The sequence below is a fragment of the Populus alba genome, chromosome 1 (assembly GCF_005239225.2).
Source record: "Populus alba chromosome 1, ASM523922v2, whole genome shotgun sequence".
Taxonomy (NCBI): domain Eukaryota; kingdom Viridiplantae; phylum Streptophyta; class Magnoliopsida; order Malpighiales; family Salicaceae; genus Populus; species Populus alba.
The window spans coordinates 9,044,435-9,072,086 of NC_133284.1; the positions used below are offsets into that span (position 1 = coordinate 9,044,435).

Here is a 27,652-nt window from a genome sequence, read left to right on the forward strand (position 1 = left end):
AAAATTATTTTTTATATTTTTATATTGTTTTAACATGTTGATATCAAAAAATTAATTTTTTTTTAAAATATATATTATTTTAATATATTTTTAAACAAAAAAAATATTTTAAAAAATAATCATTGAAATCAAAACACATGTATCATTTTTACATTAAGAGAGAGAGAGAGAGAGAGAGTTTGTTTAAAGGAAGCAAGGGACCCGGCTAAAGAAAGAGAGTGTTTTTAATAATGTGATATTGTTTTTAATTATTTAATAACATAGCATCTATTTTAATGCAATAAAGCTAGATACAAATAATTATAGATCGATTAACATAAATAATAATAATAATAATCAGAATTCAACTACCGATGTGATTCCAAAATATTCATCAATATCCCGTATCGTAATAATCAACTTCCTTGGAATTCATCCTCAACCCCCATGTGCATATGCATACAAGTCTTTCTATTTTAAAAAAAAAATACAAATACAAATGCCTAACTTTACTTCATACAGGATGAACCTTGGAATGTTGGAGACTGGCAGCACAAACGTGTCACATCTTCCTACACCAACATATACAATACAATCAAAATCTTAAAGCTGAAATCCTTAAAAATATAGCTTTATTGATGGATCTTGAGTTTTATTTTTAAAATTTATTAGTTTAAATGTTATAAATTTTAGAATTAATAAAAATTTATTTAATCATTAATTTCAAGATTTTAAAGGATTAATTTAGATACACATGAGCTATTCTGAACTTAAAAAAAAAAAAAAAAAATTAGCGCTGAAGATTAAAATGAAATTATTATTCTCGTAATCAAGACTCTAAGCTGACGAGGCATTTCTAGTCAGGTAAAGTCTTGTTGGATTGGGCTTTAGAAATCCAAGATGGAAAAACTTGCTAAACTTTCTTACAAGGAAACCCCACAAGAGCAACGCACCATACACGCACAGGTCTCCTTTCTAACAAGCAAAATCACTAGACAGACAAGACAGCCATTCAAACATTCTACAGGTGGCTTATACAAATGTCTCTTCAAGGTTCAGGAGCGAAGACTACTACCACTATATTGAAGATGATTTTTTTCCTAAAATCTTTGTCAAGATCAGTCCATGATCAAGAACATTATCACGAGCCAGTTGCTGAGACCGAGGAGGTCGAGAGCAAGATTAGTACTGCTGGCAAGTGCACTTCATTAACAGTGTGGAGAAAGTCACTCTTAATTAGTTGCAATGGGTTTACAGTTATCAATTCTTGTGGAGATTTAGTTTATCGCGTTGATAATTACATTGATCGTCCCGAGGAACTCATTCTTATGGATGGCTCAGGAAAATCAATCCTCACAATGCGTCGACGTAAGGTAATTAGCCCTTTTATTTTCGCATTTTATTCGTTTTTGAGTTCTTTAGGCTAATAAAGGGCAGAATTCGAACCTGGGACCTTATAAAGACAAATCAAATTAAGATATATCGGTCTCGTCTTAAAACTTGGTTTTTTTATATATATATATAATTGCAGAAGCTTGGAGTACGAATTGATAGCTGGCTTGTCTATGAAGGTGAAGTAGGTAACCATTGCGCAAGAACCAAATTATCAAAGAATCCAATTTGGTGTGTCAGGAAGAATACGAATCACAATGCACTTGCCTATGTTTTTCGAGGATCCTCGGATAAAAGACCTTCGTTTGTGATCGAAGGTTCTTATACGCATAGATCATGCAAAGTTTTAGATGGATCAAGAAAGGTTTTGGCAGTGATCAAGAGGAAAGAAGCTATAGTTGGAGGTGTTTCTTATGGCGTAGAGGTTTTTGTTTTGAATGTAGAGCCGGGATTTGATCCTGGATTTGCCATGGGTTTAGTTCTCATATTGGATCAAATATTTTCCTAATTTTGATTTCTTTTCTTTTCTTTTCTTGGGTTAGGAATTAGTCCTTGTAATGAGAATGCAAGATATGCATGTCCATATGTTTTGGCCACAATATTAAGGAAATAGAAGTCCCGAGGAGCACTGATCGGTTAGAAAAAGAAATATGAATGAGTGGTGATTATTATTGAGGTGACAATCAATCTTGGCTCCAAAGATTAAGAAAAGAACACAGTTAATTCCCATTTGTCTTCTGATCCGACGAAAGGAATTGCCCCCCCTCTCTCCCTCTGTTCCATTGATGAAATGTAAAGTTGAAAAAAGAAAATGAGATGGGGTTGTGGCAGTTAAAGTGTTATTCTAAATTCCCGGAGATGTTCTTTTGAAAGAATGGTTCTATCCTTCTTTTACAGTCAAAAAAGAAAAGGAAAAGGAAAAGGAAACAGTCTAGCCTTTTCAAAGCTGCAAGTAATACCAGCAATCTTACGCTTTTCCTTTTGGGATAGAAAATAACAAGTCTACAAATTACTCTCGTCAGTGTCTGAGACTCGATAAGAAGCACACAAATTAATCTCTTCAGTTTCCACCAAAGCTTCTGGGTGCGTGAAGACTGGAGAGATGAGGGTATTGATCCCCGTACATCTCGAGCGCTCTGCTATCTGAGCCACGTCCCCGTGATCTGAGAGTTACATGAATATATTGAAAGACGACATCTTGCCTGGAACCATCGTGCATCATGTCTCTACTGAATTTGAATCTAAATATTGTTCTGCATAGGACTTCAGACTAGTAACCAGATCTCACCTAGAACATCCACAGGTTTCTTTGCACTATGGGCCGCTGGCAACTCTTTTCGTTTTAAAATACAAGTGGTTCTCCAAATATTCAACTTCAACTGATCAGCTTCTCGTAAAAACTTCAACTAGTCAAACAGGGAAAAGAGCTGAAATTCCTATTGCCTCATTGAAATGCTTTACACAAGGCAAAGAATTACCTGCTGTAAAGTACAACTACTGTCCTTAATGGTACAACATTGTTGTTCATCCCTCGAGATGAACCCTAACAACAAATCCCGTCCGCCTACAGTCTAAAAACCCATACAACAATCCCACAATATGTACACATCTGTCCAGCACAGTTTGGCTGGCCCAACAGCGGTGTTGATGAAGTACAAGAACTGATTAGAATGAAGAGGCTTCTCTGAATCTTAAATATCAGTCCTGCCCAACATTCTCTGTTTCAATCCATCTGCATCTATTTACGAACCTTTTGCTGACCATTGTAAGTCCTGTGCAGAACTTTTGCAGGTGGAGGCATCATACACGCTTGCTTTAAGATGTAAGCAGCAGAATGTCTACTTTCTGCGATTGAGTCGCCAATTGATTTGTTGGGAGATGATCTACTAGATTTTGGAGTAGACCAATTTATTGTCCCTTTCCCAAGACCGTTGTTATGACCATGATCCTTTTTGTCCCCAATTGTTGAGAGTTTAGGCCTCTTTGAGGGCGTTATCTGGTCCACACCACCCATTGACGAAGTTGATGCTGCAGATACATTTTCACGTTTCTCGTTTGATTTTGTCCGGCGAGCTTTCATAGCCTTTTGTGAGAGCTTCTCAGGGCACCTTGATATTCCATTTTGGTTTTGCCTTGCCATTTGAGTGGCAATGCCATACAAGATTTGAGCAGCTTCCAACAGTGTTGGACAAAGTTCAACTGGAAGACAGAAAAGGAAAAACACGCATAAAACAAATACACATTAAAATGTGATGATTATCCAATCAAACCAAGGTCTTTAATGCCAAGAGCGCACGCATCCAGGCCATCGAACTCATAAATTAGTTACTTGACATCAAACACATAGTTGCAAAATGGCAGCTGAGTATTTCAAATCAAATGAAAACACAGTATCTTCATATTTACCTTTTCCTTTAGACTTTAGGTCACCTTCAGATTCTGCAATTGGAAGAAAAATGACCCTATTAATGGTATTTCAAAGATCTGCATGTATCTTTGTTAAATAATAGCCTGAAAAGACCATCTCAAAAAACTAGCCCTTCAAGAAACTGTACCTAACAGAACATGGGATGTTATAGAAGCCAGCGATGATGACAAGCTCCACCCACAACAAGGTTTCAATGAATCAACATTATTTCCTACAACAGCCAACTTTGGTCCTTGTGAAGGAACTAAGGTCTCATCATAAGCAAGGGACTCCAAGTTCATAAAGCAATCAGAGGCAGACCCAGGAGAATTGAAACTGTCTCTTATTCTTACCCATCTACCTTGGCATGTACTCCTACTTGGTAAACATTTAACTGAATCAGAATTTGTTCTGGAGTGCCCACTGAAAGTGTGTGACCAGGGAAAAGCTGGCAAGCTAGCTCGGCGAGATGTTGTCTTTCCTGGACGTGGATCAGGGACATGCCTCGATGATGCAGCATGCTTGGTTGCATCCAGAAGCAAAGACTCCAGATCCTTGGGTGGAGGAAGTGCCAAATGTTCCAAAGTATCTTTAGGTTGTTCAAACGAAAAATCAAGCAAATTAGCAGGAGTGTCAGGCCTGTTGCAAGAATCCTGTATCTACAAAGGGTAAGTAACACTCACATGTAAGATGACAACATACCAAAACATTTCTTTCATTTGAGCCTAAAGACTTAAAAAATCACTCAGAATTGCATGCGGGTCGTCCCAAATTTCAATCAGCTCTACAAATTGATTTCCAATGGATATTGTCGGGAGTAAAATCACACTCAAGGTGACTTGAGTTTGAAATTTGTTAATAAGATTTTACAAAGAAAATGTGAATAGTTATGTGTGTTTGTGTGTTAGGGATAGGTAGAGAGAGGAAGAGTTTACAGTGACTTATTAAGCGAGCTGTTAGATTCTCATCTAAGCCATGCTTCTCTACCTTCTCTTGCATTCAATAACTTCATTGAACTAACCTTGTTAGACGAAGAAGACATATTAGTTGCTGAAGAATCTCCATTTTCCACTATAGAAACAGAGTTAGATGGGCATGTGGGCATTTTCTCACTGGAACAGACATCCATCTCGGCAAAATTCTGGAACTGTGCAGGCCTGGGAAACTGGAGAACTGAGCAGGCTTTTCTAACTGAATGCAGAAAATTTTCAGTCATATTTGCAGCTTTCTTCTCCTTGTCTTTACCTAAGCTAGGACGGTCATAAGTGCCATCGAGAAGATCATTCAATGATATATCATCTACAGGCTTTGTGATGTCATGAACATCCGCCTTCAAACCACATAGTCCTGAGATTAATATCCAAATATAAACACATGAGCTTCATGCAACCCTACCTAACGAGAAGATACATAGCACAATAAGTTAGCAGCGCAATAGAAATAGACAAAAAAAAGTATTGCAGAAAGTGAAGAAAAGAGGCATAATCTTCAAAGCGCAAAAAAAAAAAAAGAAGCAAAATCTGTGAAATTATGAATCATGTGGTTAAATCTCATAGACTGATGGCAACCGAAAATCAAATGTCCATTCATCACCAGAACAGGACAACACACAACTTCAGTGAACCAGACTAGAAGCAGGAAATTGGGGCAGTTTCAAACTAGCAAAGAAAGAGGCGATAGACTCAATTTGTGCCTTCAACAACATCCTGATGCTCCCCGCTCCCTCACCCCAAATTGATGGGTTTCTTTCAAAAACTTGCCAAATAAGTCTCAAGCAAACCTCATTAATTTGAATTCTATATCATGCATAAAAAAAATATCAACATTGCACTAATTGCATAAATATTAGAAGGTTGATTTGGCATATATCTCTAATGTATGAAAACTAAATTTTTATGCATGGATGTAACATAGAATAAGCTGAGGCAACAATTACAAAATTTAGGCATATTGTCAATCAAACTGATCATAATACAAAAGCAAAATATTCATGTGACTGTATCATACCAAAAAAGCTGTTCCCTCCAGCAGCTGAACCAAAGCTCGACAAACCCGCCTTAACAGAGAAGGAATCATATTTAGTCTTCACGGTAACTCTAGAGTGTCTCCTTTCACCTCGCTTGCTGCCAAAGTTGTTCTTTTGTTTTGCCGATTGAGTTTTTTCTAAAATGTACATTAGATATATAAACCACACAACAGTACAAGGATTGAGCTGGCCAACAGCTTTTTTATCAATATGTACTGTTGCATATTCTTATACACACAGTACTAAATTGCACATAATAGAGGAACATATGATAGGTTATTGTTAATTGCTACAATCGAATTTCAGTGATGCCAGCAGTTGTAAGTGATATGGAAAAATTAAATCTATCCAAGATCATTTTGAGAATTCATCCTGGCACAATTCAGATTTTGACTTAAGTAACACGTGAATTATAAAAGAAAAGACAGTGAAAGAATATCGATTTAGAGAAGTGGAAGAGAAAAGGTATGCTGCAGTTCCAAAACTGCTCTCTCTGTGTGCATGTTTTGCAAGCAATACAACAAGGAAATAAATGCACACTTATAGGAATCCTGCTAGGTATTCACCATAGCTTGCAGACACAGGCAGCCGTCATATTAGGTGAAGAGCTGCCATATTACATGAATATAGAATTAAACATGTATGTACAAGGAAACATTATAATTGTTAATAAAATGACCACAACTATGAAAATCATTTTAAGCAGCTTCCAGCAGTGGCATCTTAAGTAGACAGAAATACTTTAGGTCAACTGGTTATTTTATACCAGGGAAAAGGGATTTACCATGAGAGTCACTCTTGGTTGGATTTGCACCTATCTTATCAGACGATTCCTTTGAGTTGTCAACAACAGCTGGGCTGGTGGAATCTTCTAATGGAGATAATCGTGGTCTCTTAGAGCAACCACTGCTACTTCTTGACACTTTCCCTCCTCTTCTTTGCACTTGCACTTCTTCAGTCCTAGGAATCCATGAAGGCCCATTTGAGCCAACACGATGGAGTTGTTCAGAAATGTCTCTAATAGGTAAGCTAGGCATCTGAATTACTTGCTCACAGTGTTCCAAAGGTAAAACCCTCTCCCATGAAGTTGACCCAAAAGTGGTGATTGAGCTCGTTTCATCTGCCAAACAATGGTTAATAGAACATTACACCACCGAGAAGGACACACACCCGCACACGCAAGCAGCCACGAATGATAAATACATCATGATCTTAATTAATACAAAGCTTTAAAGTCAGCAAAACGAAATATCCAAAATTGGCTTTTTCTTTAATTATCACTCCCCAGAACCACTTCTTTAACTATCCTAGTTATAGAAGCTTCTAAGGGTTATAACACATCTGCCACCGATGTTGAACTGATAGATAACAGACTATACATCCACATGATAACCTAGCTTATGTTAATTTAATTTGAAATACAAGAATTTTTACCCTAAAACACACTTAATGATGCATTTAAAAGCTAATTAACAATACAAAACTGAAAATCAAGCTCAAGCACCCAATATAGCAGCCTCTCCGACCTCACACTCGTTCACCTAACATTCATCTTCTACAATCCACGAGTCCAACACATGCTTGACTAGATCCAGACCTGTTTCCCACAATAAATCTTTAACTAGTTTCTCCCTTTCAATCCCTCACCGATCAATTCCTTAACAAGTTATCGCATCTACAGCTATAAATGATTACACAGTTAAATATAACAAGAACAAAATTTAAATTCAAAAACAAAGAATTCAAGAAAGTATAGGAAAAAAAACACAAATTCTAGTGTAAGCTCAAAAATTCACAAGAAAAAAGGCAAAAGACTAACCTTTTTGAGCAAACAAAGAGCTGCACTGCTGAATCGAAGCAGCATCAGCTACTCTAGGGCTAACTAAAATCGACTCCTCAACCTCAACTTCTTTAACAGCAACCGTTGAAACCCTAATATTATTATTATTATTATTATTACTATTACTATTATCTCTACCAAACACCTCATCAGATCCCATAACAAAATTCTTCTTTTTCTTCTTCGCCGCCGCAACAACAACATCCACCGGATAATTCACCTCCACCGACGCATCCATCACCGCCGTATAATTAACAATAAATTAGCGAAAGCGGTGTCGTGTTGACGAGTTGATGACGAGAATTGAGGAATTGAAGGGAAGATGAAAGGAAAGGAGGTGTTTGGATAGGGAAGGCATGGTTGCGGCTGAGGGAAAGAGGGGTTTGTTTGGGTACGGGGGCTATTATTAGGGCAAGAAATTTGGATGAGAATGAGAAGTATTTATAGTTTTCGGGATTTGGTGAGGTGAGTTATTTTGAAAAAATCCCCGTCGATTTGGGTAGATTCCGGTATGGTAATAATAACGTTGGCCAGCTTAATCCACAACGCCTGAGTTTGTTGTTTGAGGGTAGTTTAGTCTCTGTGGTTTTTTCACGTGGATTCGATAAGTGAAAACGGTGGAACTTTTTTGAAGTTTGTGACCAATGGAAAGTTGTTTAATCTGGTAGATTTACCGTATTATCCTCTAACGTTCATTTATGGAAACGTGAAATGACTTCATTATATTTTGTTTGTTTTGGGTTTTAAGTGTATTTTTAATAAAATTTAATTTTTTATATATATATTTTTTAAAAAATTAATATTTTTTTATATTTTTAAATTATTTTAATGTATTTCTCATACTCGGGACATCGCAATAATCAATTAAGATTTCTTGATTGGAAAATAAACAGATATCTAGTCTTTTATTTTTTAAGAAAAAAATATATAATTTAAGAAGTTGCCACCTATTATTATAGTCACTATAAATTATAGTTAATCAACATAAATGTTATGGTATGAGACTAATTACGTGAAAGAAAGATGATATAATCCTTAAGCGTCCTATCTGAGGTATATTGCATTGCTGGTTTTGCCTAAAATTATTAAAAATTTCCGTTCACCTCTTTTTTTTTTTATTCTTCCTATCATGTTTCAAACTCTAACGTCAGTGAACAATTCTTATGCATATTTTTAACTTTGATATTGGTAAATATTACACAAGCTCAAAAAATATGTAATATTTCTGACTCTGACACTAATGAATAAATTTGCAAAATTTTGATTTTTTAATGAAAAAAATTATGCAATTTTTTTGTTTACTCTTTTTTATTATTTACTCTAGATGAAAATAAATTAAAAAAGCATTGCACAATGGATTTACATTTAACAATAATGGTCCATAAGTTGAGCACATAGAAAAAAAATACAAAATGCAAAGAAAAAAATAAAACAAAGTGCGAGGGGCCCGCAAATAAACAAACGAAGATCCCAAGTATTTTTAGATATAAAAAAGAGGTTTGTTTGGTTAAATATCAAAATAGAAGGGGGAATACGTTGAAAAAACAATTTAGGTTTGTTGGGCCTAAGGCCCATACCTGACCCACACTTTTTTTACTGGGCTCGATTTAGCCCAGTCGTACGAGCTGGGCCAGATCCAGCCCAGCCCGATTATGGATTATGTCTCAGCAAGCGTGCGTGAGCTGTTCACGCAAGCTTGCTACACCAAAGAGTGAATTAAATTTGCCAGGAGGGAAAGAGTGCTTACCTGGGTTTTTTTTGCTGACGTCTTGGACGAAGAATCGACAGGCGCTTGTTGCAGGTGAAGCCTCTGTCTTTGGCTTCCTTTTGTTCTCTCCGTTCCTGCTCCTCTAGTCACTTCTCTCTCAGTCTCTTTTTTATTTCGCTTTCTTCTTCCTCTGTTTTTTTTTTTTGTTCACCCTTCCCCCTGGATTCGTTGCGTCCTCTGCCTTTTATAGGCTTTTCTTGCGCAAAATTGATCTTCATCTTCCCCGGACACTGATCTTCATGTGTACATAGAACTTGAGACTCTGTGTTTTGGTTGGATTGGAACACCAAAAGTCCTGTCATTGCTGGACAGTTGGTAGTGGTTTCCTTCACGCCTCAATAGCTTGTTATGACGGCTAAGGAAACGGCAACGAAATGAGAAACTGGTAATGGAGGTTCTGGGAATTGCAATGTGTCTATGAGTTGCCTGTCCGGGTGGCAATCGGTATTTCCTTTGCAAGGGTCCTCCTCTGTTTCCAGAAGAAGAAGATGTAGAAAGGAAATGAAAACGACGCCGTTTCTGTGTGGAGTGGCCGTTTTTCACTTTGGTCCTCGCCTTTTTAATATTGTAACTAGACACCAGTATTCCAGTGCCTTTTACAAAACAGTCTTTGGCTTCCAATTTAATCAATTTAGTCCTTAATTGACTCTTCAACTTTTAATTATTTCAAAATTAACCATGAAAAAATCAATTAAACTCTCTATAGTACTCCCTCATTTTCATTTTGATCATTGAACTTTAATTTCTTGCAATTTGAACCTAAATCAACCCTAAACTTTGATATCTTTTCAATTAAGCCCTTGATTTCATTAATTAAACTAATTGTAAACTCAATTAAGTCCCCAAACTTATCAATTATTCAATTAAGCTCCTAATATCATTAATTAAACATATTCAAAGTTTTAATCAAGTACCGAAACTTGTCAGTTCTTTTAATTCCTACCAAAATTAACTTTTGAAGTTATAATTCAATTAACCTTCAAAACTTTCAATTTGTGTTGTCTTAATTCAAATTTTAATTTTTCTTCATTCATTTCATTCCTCATTTCATTTTCTTTTTATTTTTTCAAAAATAAAATAAAATAAAAAATTGGGTTGTGATAATATTGATGTTAAAAATAATTTTTTTAAAATAAAAAATATTATTTTAATATATATAACAAAAAACACTTTATAAAATACTGTTATCACAATAATAATCGAGCTGTTGATTGAGGTGGTGCATTCATGATATTCCTTCTTGTTTATGTTTATTTGTTTATTTATTTTGGATAGGATTCATTCTAGTGAGTAAAAGTCTTTAAATTTTCTTGAGAAATTGAAATATTTGTTTTTAGAACGGGGAAAAAAACCCAAATTGAATTTCTTGACATGGGGCAAAAGTTTTAGTGGGACATGTTATTAAAATAAATAACATTCAATAAAGTGGGTTGATAATTTATTTATTTGACAAATTATAATACCATATGTTAAGATCATTTTTATAAGAATATTATACATGGTGTATGTTATGTATAGGTTAATATGATTGTTAGTGAAAATGTATTTTTAGCATGTTTATTAGCAGGACAATAATTGTTTTTTAAATTATTTTTTATTTGTAATATATTAAAATAATATTTTTTTATTTTAAAAAATTTATTTTTAATATTAACACGTAAAAATTATATAAAAATATTTAAAAATTAATTTAAAATAAATAAAAATATTAAAATATAAATTTAAAATAAACAATAATAATAATTAAAAAAACACTTTTAAAAGATAGAAACAAATACACTCTTAACCAACGGCAATAACATCAGCCTTATCCATGACGTCCGGGTTTGTTGAGCGGGCATAATTGAGTCTCGTGCTTTATGACGTGGATTTATCCTATCGGATTTGGAAATGGAAGGAAACCAGGTGGCTCAAATTGTGGAAGATCATGAAGAATGGAATCTTCTGTCCTTTTTATTCTTTCTTTTCTGTTTTTTTCTTTTTACAAATAATAGATGTGAAGAGAATCCCAAAAGAAGATGTTTATATATATATATATAAGGTGATTTTGAATTTATTTTTCAAAGCAGGACATTTTGTGCGCTTGATTTGCAGTTACATGTCATCTTTATAGTTCACATAACATCACAATAATGAGCATTTATTTTTATTACAGAATTATATATATAAAAAATGGTTACGGGGAGTTTATTTTGCATGAAATATTGTTGGACATAATGTATCTGTAACTCTGTATAAAAACACTAATTCTATAGAAATATTTGATCGACAAAAATACTTTTATAATTTAGTATATTTATTGACTAATTCCATTGCTATATAAATATAAAAAGAAACGATTACTAGAGTCAAATTAGATGCGTGTTAGGGGCACACATCGCCTCATTACATTAGAAAAGCAAGACCTTCTAAAAACTACCTTGAAATGCGGCAGTAAATAGTCATACGACCCTTCTTAAAGACATCAAAATAATTATATTATTCTTAAAAATTAAAAATACAAAAAAATTTCTTAGTATTGGGCATTGTGTTATTTTATTATAAAGTTAAATTAGTAATTTTACTGTGCAATAAAAAATAAAATGACCAATCTAACCCTATTTATTTTGTAAATACATTCATATATAGTAAAAAAACCACCTTAACCCAGATATCTAGTTCAAAAGTTTAATTGTCATGCAAGAATTGTCTTTACACTATTCAAAATAATAGTAGGTTGAGTCTTGGGCTATAATAATTTCTCCTTAACATTTAGTTTTTTTTTTTAAAAAAAAAATGTGTGTAAATAGACATGCATAAATGAAAAGTATCCAAATTATCAAAACTTGAAATGGAGGGGTTCATTGTTCAAAATACATTGCGAATTCCCTCATAAGACACCATGAATTCACTATTCAAAATATTTTTTTCCAGTCATTTTTTTTCTTCAAATTCACCCTTCCAAGATCAAATCTAAGGCCAATTTAAGTTAAACTATTAAGGAATGTCAAAATTAAATATAGAGGATTGGGGTGAAAAAGACAAGTAAAATGAGTAACCGTTTTAAAGTTTGCATAAAATAGTTTACTTTTGTCCTTATACTTTTTCAATGATATATTTTCAGTCCTTCAAGTTTTCTAAATTTAATTGTAGTACAAAACTTCATTTTCCTTGTTTTTCATTTCATGGTTAGAGAGATGAGAGAGAAATGTTGTCGAATTATAACAACAAAAAGAAAAAGTTACCGTTAACACCGATTATGGCCACAAAAAAGTTCGGTCTTGGTGTCCACAGATTCCATTCGACAAGGAGAGTTTAGCTTAAGCGTTATTTTGCCTTGAAATGACCTAAAAAGATAGATCTAACCTTAGTAAATTTTTGGACTTTAGGTTAATTTCTCATTTTTGGACCAATTTTTTTGTTTTTTAAAGGAATTAAAGGGTTTATATTGGTTTTTAGGTTATGTTTATTGGTGTTTTTGGGTAAAAAAAATAGGAGAGAAACAAACTTTTGGGGTTGAAAAACCCTAACCTCGATTTTTCAATGATATGAGAGTCATCGAGAACTGAAGAGATAGATGACATGTTGTTTGTGTCACTTGTAAAAAAAATTAGTTAGACAAACAACATATCGTCTGCATAGCTAAACAAAAAAATAAATTTAAATGGGGCAGGCGCACAGGCTTGCGCTTGCTTTGAACCCATAAACTGATCCATTAGGACCAAACTCTTAGACTCATTTTTAAAGGGTTTTCCTTAAGAAAATTTTTTTTAGCTTCATTTAAATAAAATCAAAATCAAAGAGCTTATTTTTAAAAAAAATCATACACCAATAGTTCTTTTTTTGGATAATGGCGGGATAAATTTTTTTTTTTTGCTTTCCTTGTTTTTTTAGAAAAGCATAGGTTTTTTTAATGAAATTATCATTGTTTTACAGCTCGAGTGGTGGATTCAACAGTTTAACTTGAGTGGACTCAAGTTTTTTTTTTTGTTGCTTTTTAATTTTTTTTTTTCCAATTTCATACTTCGATACTAGGTTTGTTAGGAACTAGCCTTTGTTTTTTTTTTTTCTAAGAGGAGTCTTGTTTTCATGATGGAGTCGCTAGTTTGGCCTTTTTTCTCAGGTTTACTTGAGCTGTTTTTTTAGGGTTTTTTTTTTTCAAATTTATTATTTTTATATTATTTACTTGATTGATTGAAATCAAGTTTTCTTAATTATTTTGATTTGTATTCTATAGGGTTTTATTTATCTCATAGCTCGAGTGATGAGCTGGTTTAAATCAATTCAATACATCGCCATCTCAATTTCTTTTCAAATATGTTTGCTTATTTGTTAAAATCTCAATATCTTTAAAGTATATCATCCAATAAACATAAGATTTTAAACTTTTTAACATTTTTATATTTTTTATAGTTAGAAAATAATAATTTGTTTAATGTTTTTATACTTGATTTTGAAATCAAGTTTTCTCATTAGTTTTGATTTGTATTCTATAGGATTTTTATTATCTCATAATTCGAGTCATGAGTTGGTTCAAATCAATTCAACATATCACCATCTCAATTTTCTTTTCAAATATATCTGCTGATTTGTTAAAATCTCAATATCTTAAAAGTATATCATCCAATCAACATAAGATTTTAGACTTTTAACATTTTTATATTTTTTATAGTTAGAAAATAGTAATTTGTTATAGGTATAACGCGGGTTAAAAAACTAGTAAACAATGCACATGTAAAGCCAATGAATAGTTTGCAAGTGTAAAATGATTATTAGGATGTTAAAGAAACATCGCAAAAAAAAAAAAAAAACAATTCAACATAAATGACTACAAACCCATTTGGCTTAGTGTATGCGAAATCGTTTTTGTTGGACTGTGATTTCATTTCGTTTGGTTACAAAATAGAAAGCAATTTTCATGCATGGGCCACACCATTAAATGCGTTCCGAATGTAGTTTTGTTGAAGTAGAAACTGCATGCTTTTCATAATACAGCGTTTCCTATTTACTGCAACTGTGTTTATAAACACAATAAATAGAGAAGAAGAAGAAGAATAGAAGGTGGTGACTGGAACAGAAATAGAGCACAACAAAACTTTTCCTCTCCCTCAGCTTACCTCTAGCCATTGCTTTCTTCCCCTTCCCCTTTGTCTTCTGCATTCTTCATTGTTCACGTTGCGGGTGAACAGTGGAGAGTAGCTCACTATCGGCCTCCGTCGTTTCCACCGCCAGCCACTGCTCTTCCTCTTCCCCTTCTTCTTCTCCTTCTCCTTCGTCTTTTGCATTCTCTACTGTCTGAAGAAGAAGAACAGAAACAGAGCATAGTGGAGAGCAGCTCCCTCAGCTCACCACCGCCCTTTGTCGTTTCCACCGCCAGCCACTACTCTTCCCCTTCCCCTTTGTCTTTTGTATTCTCCACTATCCGAAAAAGAACAAAAATAGAGCAAAATGAAGAACAACTCCCCTCAGTTCACCACTGCCCTCCGCTATTTCCACCACCAGCCGTTGCTCTTCCTCTTCTCCTTCTCCTCCCCCTTCATTTTATGTATGCTCTATTGTTCACATTGCATGTGAATAGTGGAGGCGTCTCCATTGTTCAAGGCCGGACCGGGACTAGCCCAAATCTAAATGCCTAGCGTCTGAGTCTGACCCCATAAAATAAAATATATCCGAAAAAATTTCTCAAATATTATGTTTTACTTGAAAAACTAGTGTTTAACATTATTCAATGAGACTACATAATTATATTAGCAATGATTGTATGATGATGTAGCATTTGCAGAATTTGATCGCAATCCACTCTTGTTTTTGAGGATATTTTACCTGATGTTGTTGCACACTCAAGAAGCCATGAAAACTGTAATTATTGTTGGATGAATTTTGTACATGATGGAATTGCAAATAGTTTAATGAAACAATAAAAAATACTTTATAGAAAATATTGTTTATTTCATGATGTAATAGCAATAGTTAAATGTACAATATTTCAATTAAAAATCATTATTATTAATATATGTTATTTTTAGTTATTTATTTTACAACATCAATTTGAAAATCATTATTAACCAAATACAGTAAATTATTTTTTATTTAATTTTAATTTCAACCACAGTTTTCACCAAACATATATTTTTTCAAACTAACCTTAACTAAAAATATTTTTTATAAAATAATTTTTTTCAAATCATAACCACAACAACTACCAAAATATTAAATACACTCATGTCAAAAAGGATAAAAAACACAACCGTATTTTTTAAATTGAAATCACGCTATATTGATTTCTACGGGTCTTGCTAGCTGTAAAAGACTTCCCTCCAACTTTAATCAGAGCCATAAATAAAAAATAATTAAAGATATACCGGGGAAGAAAAAATGATTTTACCTTGAATTATTTCAAATAACACAGGAGGTAGTGGAGGAAATAAATTATTTTCCAACCCCAAACATTGCATCGATGGAGAATTAACTTGTTAAGAATGTAACCCTTGTAAAGTAGCACACTTCCAGTTTATTACAATTTGAATAATTCTTTATTGATTCGAACTCATTTTATATTACACTTGTTTAACTGAAATATAAGCATCCAGTCTAATTAAACGTGAAGCATTCCATCTATTTTATTTAATGAATCATATATATATATATAATTTATATATATAAAAGAGAGCAGAAGTAAAACAAAAATATGAAAAAGTTAGCTTTGTGTTAGTTATTTGGTGGCAAATAGGAGAAAATGAAAATCTTTATAAACTCTATGGAGGAGATGGAACATTGTTAAATTTACAAGGAAAAATATAGTTTTTTTCCTTGATAAATATATGTTAAATCTTTACTTGTCAAGGAAAAAAACTATATTTTGCCTTGTAAATTTAACAATGTTCCATCTCCTCCCTAGAGTTTATAAAGATTTTCATTTTCTCCTATTTGCCACCAAAAGACTAACACAAAGCTAACTTTTTCATATTTGTGTTTTACTTCTGCTCTCTTTTCTCATTTTGGCTTCTCAAGTTCACGTATACGATACATGTCATGACATCTCACAACAAATAACTAAAAACCCGGAAAAACTCATAAATAAAAATTTTAAAATAGACTATTCAACAACAAGGGATAGCATCAAAATGATAACATTAAAAAAATTTAAATTAAAAATGAATATTTTTTATTTAGTTTGGTTTTTAGAAAAAAAAATAACCAAATTGTTTTTTTTTTAAAAAAAAACCAAAACCCAACTGAAATCAGTTCAAACTGACTTGTTTCAATTTGATTTTTTTAACAAAAATCGGTTCAAATCGATTTGATTAGGTTTTGGCTCGGTTTTTTATGGTTTGATTTTTTTTTTCAGTTTTTTCAGCTTGGGTTTAGTTCGATTCGGTTTTTTTTGGTTTTAGGCTTATAAAACCGAAACCAAACTGGTTGATTTTTTTTAAAATTTTAATAAGTTTTTTTTACTGTTTGATTTTTTCGATTTTTTTTCTTGATTTTCTCAATTTAATCTTTTTACTCACCTTTAATTTAAACCATAAGATTAAAAGCAGAATATTGATAAATTTACAAGGAAAAAAAATCGAGGTTTACCCATGTATCAAGTAAAATTGTAATGATACTTGAAAATAAAATAAAAAAACTACCACTTAAATATATAATAACATAGAAAAGAAAAAGGCAAAAATATTCTAAATTAGTTATGTTTGTTATATTTAAATCGAATAAGTATGATTCAATGCATAATAAAATGAAATACCTAACTCAACTGAATTCAAAATTAGTAATGAGAGTGACAACATAATTACTTGTATTTTTTTTTTTTGAAAACATGAGAGAATTCAATTATCTAATTAATAAAAAACACAGACAACAAAAAAGAAAAACAGCTGGATTTCTAATAATTAGGGTATAGCTAGTTCCTTCAAGTGTAATCCAATTTTCCAATTTCTGTCGAGATCAAATTTGGCCAGTTGTCAAACTTTGATTGAGATTTCAGCTAATCAACGTCTGCCACGCGTCTTTCTTTGGTTAATAATTTTGACTTCAATGGAATTGAAAGGATGGGCTAATCTCATCACAAATTCAAAATCTTTTTGAATTATTAAACAATAAAACCGGGCTAGTTTTTAACTTTTCTAGGGCTCCTCATCTACTACTGTTTGTAATTTTTTGGTTATTTTTTTGAATATTTTTATTTAAAAATAATATATATTTTTTTTATTTTTTAAGATTTAATTTTGGTATTAGTATATTAAAATTATATATATAAAAAAACTTAATTTAAAATAAAAAAATTATTTTTTTTCAAAAAACACGAATCATCAATAAATATCATTTTTGTTCTAACTCCGTCTGTCAACGCCAAGCGGGAAAATAGCCGCCACTAACCTTACCCATTGATACTGTCCACTACCAGAATCTCACATAACCCGCCGTTAGTTTTAACGCCGCAATCTCTTTTATCACTTTAAGGAAAGTAAACAAATCTTTATAGCGAGGGAGAGTTGTTTTCGTTTGCTGCTTTTGTTAGGGTTTGTTTTTTGCTAGGGTTTGTTATAATGGACGAGAGTTTACTTGACGACATAATACGGCGGTTAGTGGAAGCGAAGAATGGGAGGACGACGAAACAAGTTCATTTGACTGAGGCGGAAATCAAGCAGCTTTGTTTGGCTTCTAAGGGGGTTTTTCTTAGTCAGCCAAATCTTCTCGAGCTTGAAGCACCTATTAAGATCTGTGGTAAAGAAATGGAAAAGTCTGCTCTTTTTTCTTTCTCTTTTCAGTTTTTCATTGTTTTTTTTTCGTTTAATATATTGTGAATTTGAACTTATTTATGTGAAATTTGAGAAGTAGTTTTAGAGCTCATTTGTGGACAAATAGAGTGAAATATTCACGCCGGTAAGAAAATAGCTGCGAAAGCGAGGAGGTGAATAATTGTTTGTTTTCTTCCTTTTTTTTTCCTGATAGATGATAAAAGGAGGAGCAGGGATGTGAACTTCGATTTTTTTTTTTCTGTAATATTTTGTGGAGACATAAGTTAAGAATGTAAGACAGGAGCATTCAATAGGCAATGTTTTAAACATCATTGAATATTTGTAGTTCTGAGATGACTACTGGCTTTGTGTTTGTTTGTAAGCTGGCTACATGGATGACTAATGGCAAGTGAGTTTGCTTGATTGGTGGAAGAGGTAGTATGTATTAATTGAATGGACTACTGGCTTTGTGTTGTTTATAAGCTGGCTACTTGGATGGCGAATGGCAAGTGAGTTGCTTGATTGGTGGAAGAGGTAGTATGTATTAATTGAATGGAAGTTGCGTCATGGAATCATTAGAGAGTATGGTAGTTAGGATAGTAACCGTGTGAATGATTTTTTTTTGTAGAACTCTTAAGGTGATTGGTATCCATGTAATCAGTGCGAGTAGAGGGTGATTTTTATTTTATAATGATGCTAAAACTACTGGAATTGAATGAATGACTTAGGCAGTGGCTGTCCCTGTAATTGTGTTTGTGACGTGAGATATATCTTATCTAATTTTTTTAGCTGTCATGTTCCTCTCTTCTGTTATGGTTGGCAAGAAGGGAAACAAATGTAAAGAAATAATTAGACAATTGCTGGAGCCTTAGGCAGGGCGTGTTCCATGTAGAGATTCCATGGCTGTTTTGTGATGGTTTGTTTGGGTTATGTTATGGACAGTCATTGAGGAATTTTGGTAGCTTAGCCTTTGTGAGTTTCCCTACTCTTTGCTCTCTCTGCCTAGGATTTTATTGGGATACTGTGACACATAGCAGAGTATGTAGGCTTCAAGTAAGTGCTTGGGATCGGAATTGAGTTAATAACACTTCTTTTAGGAAGGGGTAGTGTTGGTCTTATGTTCAGTTGATGGTAACTGCAAGGAGTTGCATACTTGTTAGCATGACTGGTATCATATAAAACACACAGCTTTGCCTTTTTCTAGGTCTATGGGGACTGTATAGCCATGACAATGCATGCATGCTTTGCGCAGGAGCCTTTCTAAAACTTTTATGGTCTGTTTTGGGGAGGTGGTGATAGCCTTGTGCTCGGAAAGGAACACATTTTTTATTTTATCTAATGTAATTTATTGCATCAAATTGTCTGAGTAAAGGTCAAGAAAATCAGCATTTATCAGTTCTTACCATCACCGTTGTTACATTAAAATCTTGCTGCTATAGCTTTTGAGTTGCCCATTCTGCAGGCTGTTAGTCTTCTAAGAAACCTGGAATATGCTCATGATTCTCTTTTTGTTATTGTGGTGCAAGCTCTTAGCTTTACTGGAAACCTTAAATGAGAGGTGTAATACAACTTGACTTTACAGATTTTTGTGGTTCAAAAATCTCCATATATATGATTTCTAATTACAAGATATTTACAAATCTTCTAAGAAACCTGAAATACTCACGATCCCCTTTTGCTACCGCCATACAAGCTCTTAGCCTTACAGGAAGATGTAGATGAGAGTTGTAATTCGAGTTGATTTGTCGGATTTATGTGGTTCAAAAACCTCCATATAGATGATTTCTAATTACAAGAGATTTACAAATCTTTTATTGAAACAACAAAAGTAGCCTACTGCTTTCTTGTTTTGAATGTATCAATCAATCTCCTCGTTTCTTGTATGATTTGGTTCCAACCTTTAAGTAAACACATTTGTAAAACTCTTAAAGTTTTCTTTAGAGGAATAAAATGGAGAATAATTTGATTTCAGTGATACTTGTCAAGCAAGATAATTTTTTCCTTTCTCAGCTTGAATTTTGCTTAAAGTTAGGTGATCAACCATGTTCATCTTGAAAGGATAATTTCATTGATGATGTGGCGAATCGATACTAGTTGGTTGGTTATTATATTTTGGCTACAGGGTTCTAGTGCCTGTAGGTCTTGATGGTCATTCAACATTGAATCTTGTCTCCTATAATGACAACTGATATAGTTCGTCATATAAGAAGCTATGGTGTGGTAGGGAGGTAGAGCTCATGGTTTCATCACTCTGTCTCCAATGCCTAATGGTATAAATGAACTTTGGAGGGAACTCTTTTTGCTGTGCCTTATTTGTCAGTATTTTTATTATTGGTTTTGTTTTCTATTGTTACTGTATTGGTGATGGCTTAATAGACTAGAGAGATTTAGAAAGTTATGTTTCATACCTAACTTGGCAATAGAATATCATCTATATTGACTTGTTTCATTTCTTGATCTGTCACATATAAGGAATCTAATACTGCAGATAATTTCTATAGGCTTTCTATACATTAACAACCGGTATGGCAGGTGATGTTCACGGTCAGTTCTCGGATCTTCTACGATTGTTTGAGTATGGTGGTTACCCACCTGAGGCAAATTATTTATTCCTGGGGGACTATGTTGATCGTGGCAAACAGAGCATAGAGACAATATGCCTCCTCCTTGCATACAAGATCAAGTATAAGGAGAACTTCTTCCTTCTTAGGGGCAACCATGAATGTGCTTCCATCAACCGTATATATGGGTTTTATGATGAGTGCAAGAGGAGGTTTAACGTTCGTGTCTGGAAGACATTCACTGACTGCTTTAATTGTCTGCCTGTGGCTGCTCTTATAGATGAAAAGATCCTTTGCATGCATGGTGGATTGTCTCCTGAGTTGAAGAACTTGGATCAGATCAGGAATCTTGCTCGTCCTATTGATGTGCCGGACCATGGTCTTTTATGTGATCTATTGTGGGCTGACCCGGATAAAGATATGGAAGGCTGGGGAGAGAATGACAGGGGTGTGTCATACACATTTGGGGCAGACAAGGTTGTTGAATTTCTTCGGAAACAGGACCTTGATCTTGTTTGCCGAGCTCATCAGGTAATTTTACTTAAATTAACCCTCATACTTTAGCATTGGTGCATTTGTGCTGAAAGCCTGAAACTTTCTTGATCTAACTTCGGTTCCTGTCATTTTTGGGCGGACTATCTCCAAGAATCACATTTATCGTTCACTGTTTAAGTGAAAGCTGCAGGCATGTGAATGGCTTTCTAAATTTCAATCAGCAGAATTTTGCATGTCAAACCTCCTGGCAAACTTGTGAAGTAGAATAGATGGGATTGATCACATCATTATCAATCATGTGTGTTTATGCCAGTGCACACATTTATGCATACTCAGGGTATGCCCTATCGGTTCACTTAGTAATATTTGTGTTTCATTCGTGTTTCTCGTCATGCCTTTAATTCTAGCTGTATGAAAAGGGCCTTGGCGATGCAGGGCATGCATTTTACTGTTCATGTGCAAAAAGATTTTATACTTGTAGAGTTTGCTAACTTAATGGTTTCCTTTTTTGTTCTTGCTTGTTTCATGTATTTAGGCTTGATAAAAAAATTGGGTCTTCATCGTTATTTGGTCTGCTAGTTTACTCCCTGAGTGTGTCTTTATGTGCTTATTTGTTATGAGCCATGCATGGAAATCCTTGTGTTAGCATCATGAAGTGCTTAATTAATGTCTATCCGGTTTGTGGGAATGAGTGGGATCAATAGGTTGTTGAAGATGGTTATGAGTTTTTTGCAAAGCGACAGCTGGTCACAATATTCTCTGCACCAAATTACTGTGGTGAGTTCGATAATGCTGGTGCCATGATGAGTGTTGATGATACTTTGACATGTTCCTTTCAAATCCTTAGAGCCTCTGAGAAGAAAGGCAAAGCCGGATTTGGCAACAACATTTTGAGACCAGGAACTCCACCTCACAAGGTATGTGAATTTAGTCACACCCCATAGATTGGCATTGTGTTACTGTTCTAGCTTTTTTTTTTCCCTTTAAACAAGCACTGTTCTGACTAATGACCAAGACTTGATAAGGTTGAATCCTGGTCAGTTTATTAAGACTAAATTCCTGAAAATCGTTTTCAAGCCTCCCCTCGACTCGCCCAACAAAAATTGGAAAAAATAAAGAAAGGCTGCATCATTATCAAAATATCTAAAATGCAAAATAGAATATCTTATTGGGAATTCATCATTACAGATTTCAACATGAGAATTCACCTAGAATGACAATATATATCTCAAGGGGTGGTTTGACTCTGGAATTTTATTCCTTTGAGAATTGATGTAAATCATTCTTCTTCTGCAACAATTAAGGTGGACACAATTGCCATGGTTCTATACCAACCAATTCTCTTACTATTCTTGTTAATCCAAAATTGTAACCATCTTTTGGCATCATATTTCTATCTTTGTGCCATGTGCTGACTTGTCCACAGTTTTGTTTGCACTGCTTCTTTTGAGCAATGCAAGACATTGTGAAATTATTAGCCTGAAGCCTTACTGCAAACTTTGTGTACTTTAGATTTTCATGAAAGCTTATTGAGTTTTAACACCCCTCATTTCTCTCAAGGGGAAGAGCTGATTGATTTGCACAGCATTAAAAATCTGAAGTGGAATATAGCAAATGGAGTTGGTTTGCTCTGTCTTGTGCAAGTCATTCTGGCCAGAGTCACCTTCTTTATGGTTAGGCATAATCACAGTTACTTTTGAGTCCACCTTTGGCACAAAAGATAAAATGTGAAGGCATAAGTTCCTGCACCTTCTGAAAGAAACCCTAGGCGCCTGTGCAAGATGAACGTGGAGACATTATGCTATTGAACCTTGTTAAAGGAGTTGATGCACCTGTTCTCCTTTGAAATAAAGTTATGTTTTAATTGATGTAAAATGGAACTTCCGACTCGTGACAATACTTCCTTTTCAGTTGCTTTCAATTAAGGCAAAACACTTTAATTTGAAAGGAAGTGTGATTTATGCTATTTACCATTTTATGATGGATTGCATCCCCTATTCAGTGTTTGAGATATGGAACCGAGTCACGAACCTCACATAGCATGTTTGTGATTTGCTTGTTGCTCAATAATTTGATCTCAATTTATGATTTTGGACTAGAGAACAAAACAAAAAAAAGAGGCACTGGGGACTTATCCATTGATTTTGGCACTGGATGTCCACGCTTCTTTCTCCTCTAGAGAAACATTATTTTGGGATAGAATTATTGGGTTTCTAAAAGTTGGAATTTGTGTTTGAATTGCATCTACACATCTTACGCAGTGACGGCAGCGAATTGCTTTTAGATAATTTTTTATTCTACAGTTCCCTTGGTAATTCATTTTTTCTGAGCAAATTCATGAAATCTTCGGTTCCTGCTTTTCACGTTAAACGAGTTTTGTTAGCTGTACAAGGGAACTATTTCTTGGCAAATTTAAGTGGCAGTTTTGAATTCCGTTCAAAAAGTATTTCTAAAAAAAAATTGATTTTTTTTTAAAAACATGTTTTTTAAGATTATTTTAACATGTTAATATAAAAAATAATTCTAAAAATAAAATAAAAATATTATTTTAATTTATTTCTAAACAAATAATATTTTAAAAAACAATTGTTATTATACTTCTAAATTTATTCATATGATTTAATGTAACTTTTGATTTATATATTTTTTTTAAAGTAAACCATTTTGACTTGAATAAAAAAAAAATTTCAATTTTAATCCAAATTTTACTTTTACCCAAAAATTGATTTTCTACTGATTCTTTTATTCAACTATAGTGATTATTTTCATATTAGTTTATGCAGTTTTTTTAGATGATTTTAAAAAACACATCTTCTATAATATTGTCATATATTTAAAGAATTTAATAAATTATTGGAATATTAGCAAAGAAAATTGAACATATTGATATTATCTTGTGTTACATTCCTTTTTTTAAGAAGATTACTTTGGGTTAATTTTTGTTAAATATATATTTAAATCTGAATTATGCTCAACACAAGTTAATTATGAGAAATGATTTCTGAACTGTAACTGCACAATTCTGGAGAATATTGTTTTTCATGAATCACATCATGCAGACCTGTTCTGAGTGTCGTCAGCTGCAAAATTCTTGAATGTTACTGTAGATGAGGTTATATATATATATATATAAAAATTGTATTTTAACTATTGCATAGTATTTCTTATATAACTTTTGCATACGCAATCCAATTTCAAGTGACTTTCAATAATGAAACACATTACTTGCAAGAAATTTAATTATTTTTCAATGATCATGATGATTTTTTGTAAACTAGTTCTTACAAATTAAAACCGGAACCCTTCATGATTTTGATTTTGGGAGTGTGGTAGCGGTTTTTTCAAATAGCTTTTCATGCCGAAAAGCATGCCAATAATGTTTTTTTATTTTTTAAAAATCATTTTTAATATCAGCACATCAAAACGATCCAGAAAGTACAAACCGAACTTAATTTTAGCAAAAAAAAAAAAAAAATTGAATTTTGCAAAAAGCTGTTTTGAGTATTGAATACTAACCGAAATATTTAATTTCATAATCTTAAAAGTTAAAACAAAGGAAAGTAAAATACATAAAAAAATTATTTATTTACCTTTTCATACATAATAAAAAACCCGAAGAGATTAATGAATAATCTGCCACGTAATAATTTTGCATTTGGCGACAAAAAAACATTATCTAAAAATTAAAGTGTCAAACACTCGACGACTCAAGAAAACCATCCCATTATAATAATATTGGCCACCTATTCAAGAAGGCACTTCATTATTAATCTCAAAACCAAATCCATTATCCTAATTAAAATTGTTAGCGTTATGTTGAGCTAAGTCAATTTTTTCAATTATAATATTTTAAAAAATTGATAAAATTTTTTAAAAAAAAATTCTCAGACTTGAATCTGATTTAAATGAATTTAATAATATAATTTAAAAAAAGCCAATGAAAAAAAAAAAAATGACAATAACTAATTGAACGTCTTTATAAAATAATACCTGCTTAATATTGTTAAAAGATCTCAATAATAATAATAAATAAAAATTAAATATAACTTTAAAGAGAAAAAAAAATAAAACAAAGCTCATTTACTAATAAATCAATCGTTTGAAGAATGAACTCAAAATAAAATTAAATTAAAAATGACTAAAAACTTGACTCAAGTTAGGCATGGTACATCCGCAACCCGATCATTATAAAATAAATTGAAAAAAAAACAATAATGAAGGTCAACTTCTCAAACAAACTAAATGATGAAATGTGAAAATTAAAAATATATGAAAAAAACCTGAGTTAACCCAAGTTAACTAAATCAGCGATCTTAAAAACAAAAATAAGATTCAAGACAACCCCATATAAATTAAAACGAAAGAAGTCATGAAGATCAAATTTTTAACAACTTAATATCGAAGAATAAAATTAAAAAAAAAAATTTAAAAAAAGGATCTAGAAAAGGGATCAAAATCAAATCGGTCTAATCTTCGAAGCTTATGGCCGAGTTTATAAGATTGAGATTACACGAAAGAATTACAAATAAAAATTCTCAATTATCCAAATATTGATGGATGAAATTAAAAAAAAATCAATCAAGAAAAGTTTAACAAATAAAATAAATAGCAATAAATAAAATAAGGACCATATATGGTATAAAAAAAAACGAAATAAAACAATGAGGGACAAAAATAAAAAATAAAAAAATGATAAAAACAAAAAAAATAACTATAAAAAATTTTAGACTAAATTTGATAAAAAAAATAAATGAAATCAAATGATGATAGACGAGATTGAAAAACAAAATCAACTTCAAAAAGTATTAAAAACAAAACAAATAGCAATTGAATGAGTGAAGACAAAAATTAATATAAATACAAATTTACACGACATATTTAATTTTTGGAAGGGGCACACACAAAACTTAAGACTAAGAAAGAGAAAAGAGGGAATACAAGAGAAAAAGTTCATCGAATCTTAATCATTACTTCGCCGTATACATGCGTATGACCACCATGAAAATGGTGTCAGGGAGCTTCTAACCCCGTAATGAAAAGTGATATTTGGTCATTAAGAGAAACTTCACGTGTCACCTAAAAAGCATGGACATCTCCCGCTAACGCACGCGCTAATCACTTTTATTTTAAATAATATTTATATTTTTTAAAAATACTAAATTTCTCCTTAGTCAACTTAATTATAACAAAAAATAGGATGAAAAATGCAAAAAAAAAACCATGAATATCAATTAGAAATATTTTGTTTTTAAGGATAATATAGTCATTTTACCATGCTTTAAAAGTAGTGAAAATCCAAAAAGTTTTAAGCTGCTAGCTAAATAAAATTTGTTTTTAAAAATAATTTTATTATGATTTAAAAATATAAAAAAATTAAATTGTCCTTAATCAATTTTAGTAAATAACCAATAAACTTCACGATCATATTACTCTTATGACATGGCATTAGATTTTATTGAGAATAACAAAATGTTATTACGTCTACTCACTCTAATGCATGATTTTGTTTTCCTAATATCAAGGCTTGTTTGGAAGCGTAATAGAGGTTAAGTTTTAAAGTATTTTTTACTAAAAAATATATTAAAATAATATTTATATTTTAATTTTTAAAAATAATTCTTAACATTAACATATTAAACAATTTAAAAATACAACAGAAAATAATTTTTAACAAAAAAAATTCAAATTATGGAAAAACAAAGTTTTGACTACACTGCTTTACAATCCCTAAAAAACTTAAATAGACCGCACCTCTACCCTGTAAACACTTTGCACATAAAACATGCTTTTGCATAAAGACCATTCTCAACAATATAATCGTACTCTGTCCCATGGAGAAGAGTTATGCAAATGCACGTGCCTAAGATAAAATTGTTGGAACGATGTTGTCACTAAACAACAAGGCAACAAGTATCAACATCATTAATGAACTTGTTTAGAGTCCATGTTGTAGCGTCCATTTTGGACAAAAATGAGAAACATGAGAATTTATTCAATGCTTGTGTAATTATGTGTAATTAATATGTGTTGATGTATTTATGGTGAACCATAATGGATTTAATAAATTTATTTAGTTGTGATTAAATATTTAATAAACTTCTAATTATAAAGGAGAAGAGTTGGTGAGGGACATGACTAAGATTTTGAGTTGAAATATAGAAATTGTATGCAACATGTTGACTTGAATGATTAGTGCATGTGTGAGATGCAAGCTTTGTTAAAAAGAAAAGATTGAGAAAAGTATAAATTTTGAAATTTTATAATGAACATGTTTTTCTTGTATGTGTGTTGGTGAACATTAATTTGAAAGAAAAATTAAGCTATGTTATCAAGCTTTTTTAAGGAAAAAAGGTTTATGAGTTTATTTAAAGGCATCTATGTATGGAAATAATTTGGATTTTTTAATGCAATTGATTTGAGAATTTGAAATCTATATGGAAAATGAAATTGACTTTTATAGTGAA

At 32.4% G+C, this 27,652-nt stretch overlaps 3 protein-coding genes across 4 annotated transcripts; 2 read left to right on the forward strand and 1 right to left on the reverse strand.

The window, feature by feature from the left end:
* Positions 1-926: 926 nt before the first annotated feature.
* On the forward strand, positions 927-2,048 carry LOC118033756 (protein LURP-one-related 17). The gene is made up of 2 exons (XM_035038852.2): positions 927-1,352; positions 1,511-2,048. The coding sequence occupies exons 1-2, from the start codon at positions 1,020-1,022 to the stop codon at positions 1,877-1,879; spliced, it is 702 nt and encodes a 233-aa protein (XP_034894743.1). The 5' UTR covers positions 927-1,019; the 3' UTR covers positions 1,880-2,048.
* Positions 2,049-2,728: 680 nt separating this feature from the next.
* LOC118033755 (uncharacterized) lies at positions 2,729-8,155 on the reverse strand. Of its 2 annotated transcripts, none has more exons than XM_035038851.2 (7): positions 7,624-8,155; positions 6,589-6,924; positions 5,786-5,941; positions 4,800-5,125; positions 3,927-4,431; positions 3,778-3,810; positions 2,729-3,570 (listed from the first exon to the last, which is right to left on the reverse strand). In XM_035038851.2, exons 1-7 carry the CDS (start codon positions 7,880-7,882, stop codon positions 3,110-3,112), a joined length of 2,076 nt encoding a protein of 691 aa, XP_034894742.1. In that variant the 5' UTR covers positions 7,883-8,155; the 3' UTR covers positions 2,729-3,109. The 2 variants fall into 2 exon arrangements, with proteins under 2 accessions (XP_034894742.1, XP_034894741.1); XM_035038850.2 differs by having other exon boundaries at positions 3,927-4,437; positions 7,624-8,154.
* Positions 8,156-17,776: 9,621 nt separating this feature from the next.
* On the forward strand, positions 17,777-23,169 carry LOC118033754 (serine/threonine-protein phosphatase PP1). Its single transcript, XM_035038849.2, has 4 exons — positions 17,777-18,118; positions 20,665-21,224; positions 21,893-22,105; positions 22,749-23,169. The coding sequence occupies exons 1-4, from the start codon at positions 17,941-17,943 to the stop codon at positions 22,758-22,760; spliced, it is 963 nt and encodes a 320-aa protein (XP_034894740.1). The 5' UTR covers positions 17,777-17,940; the 3' UTR covers positions 22,761-23,169.
* Positions 23,170-27,652: the final 4,483 nt, after the last annotated feature.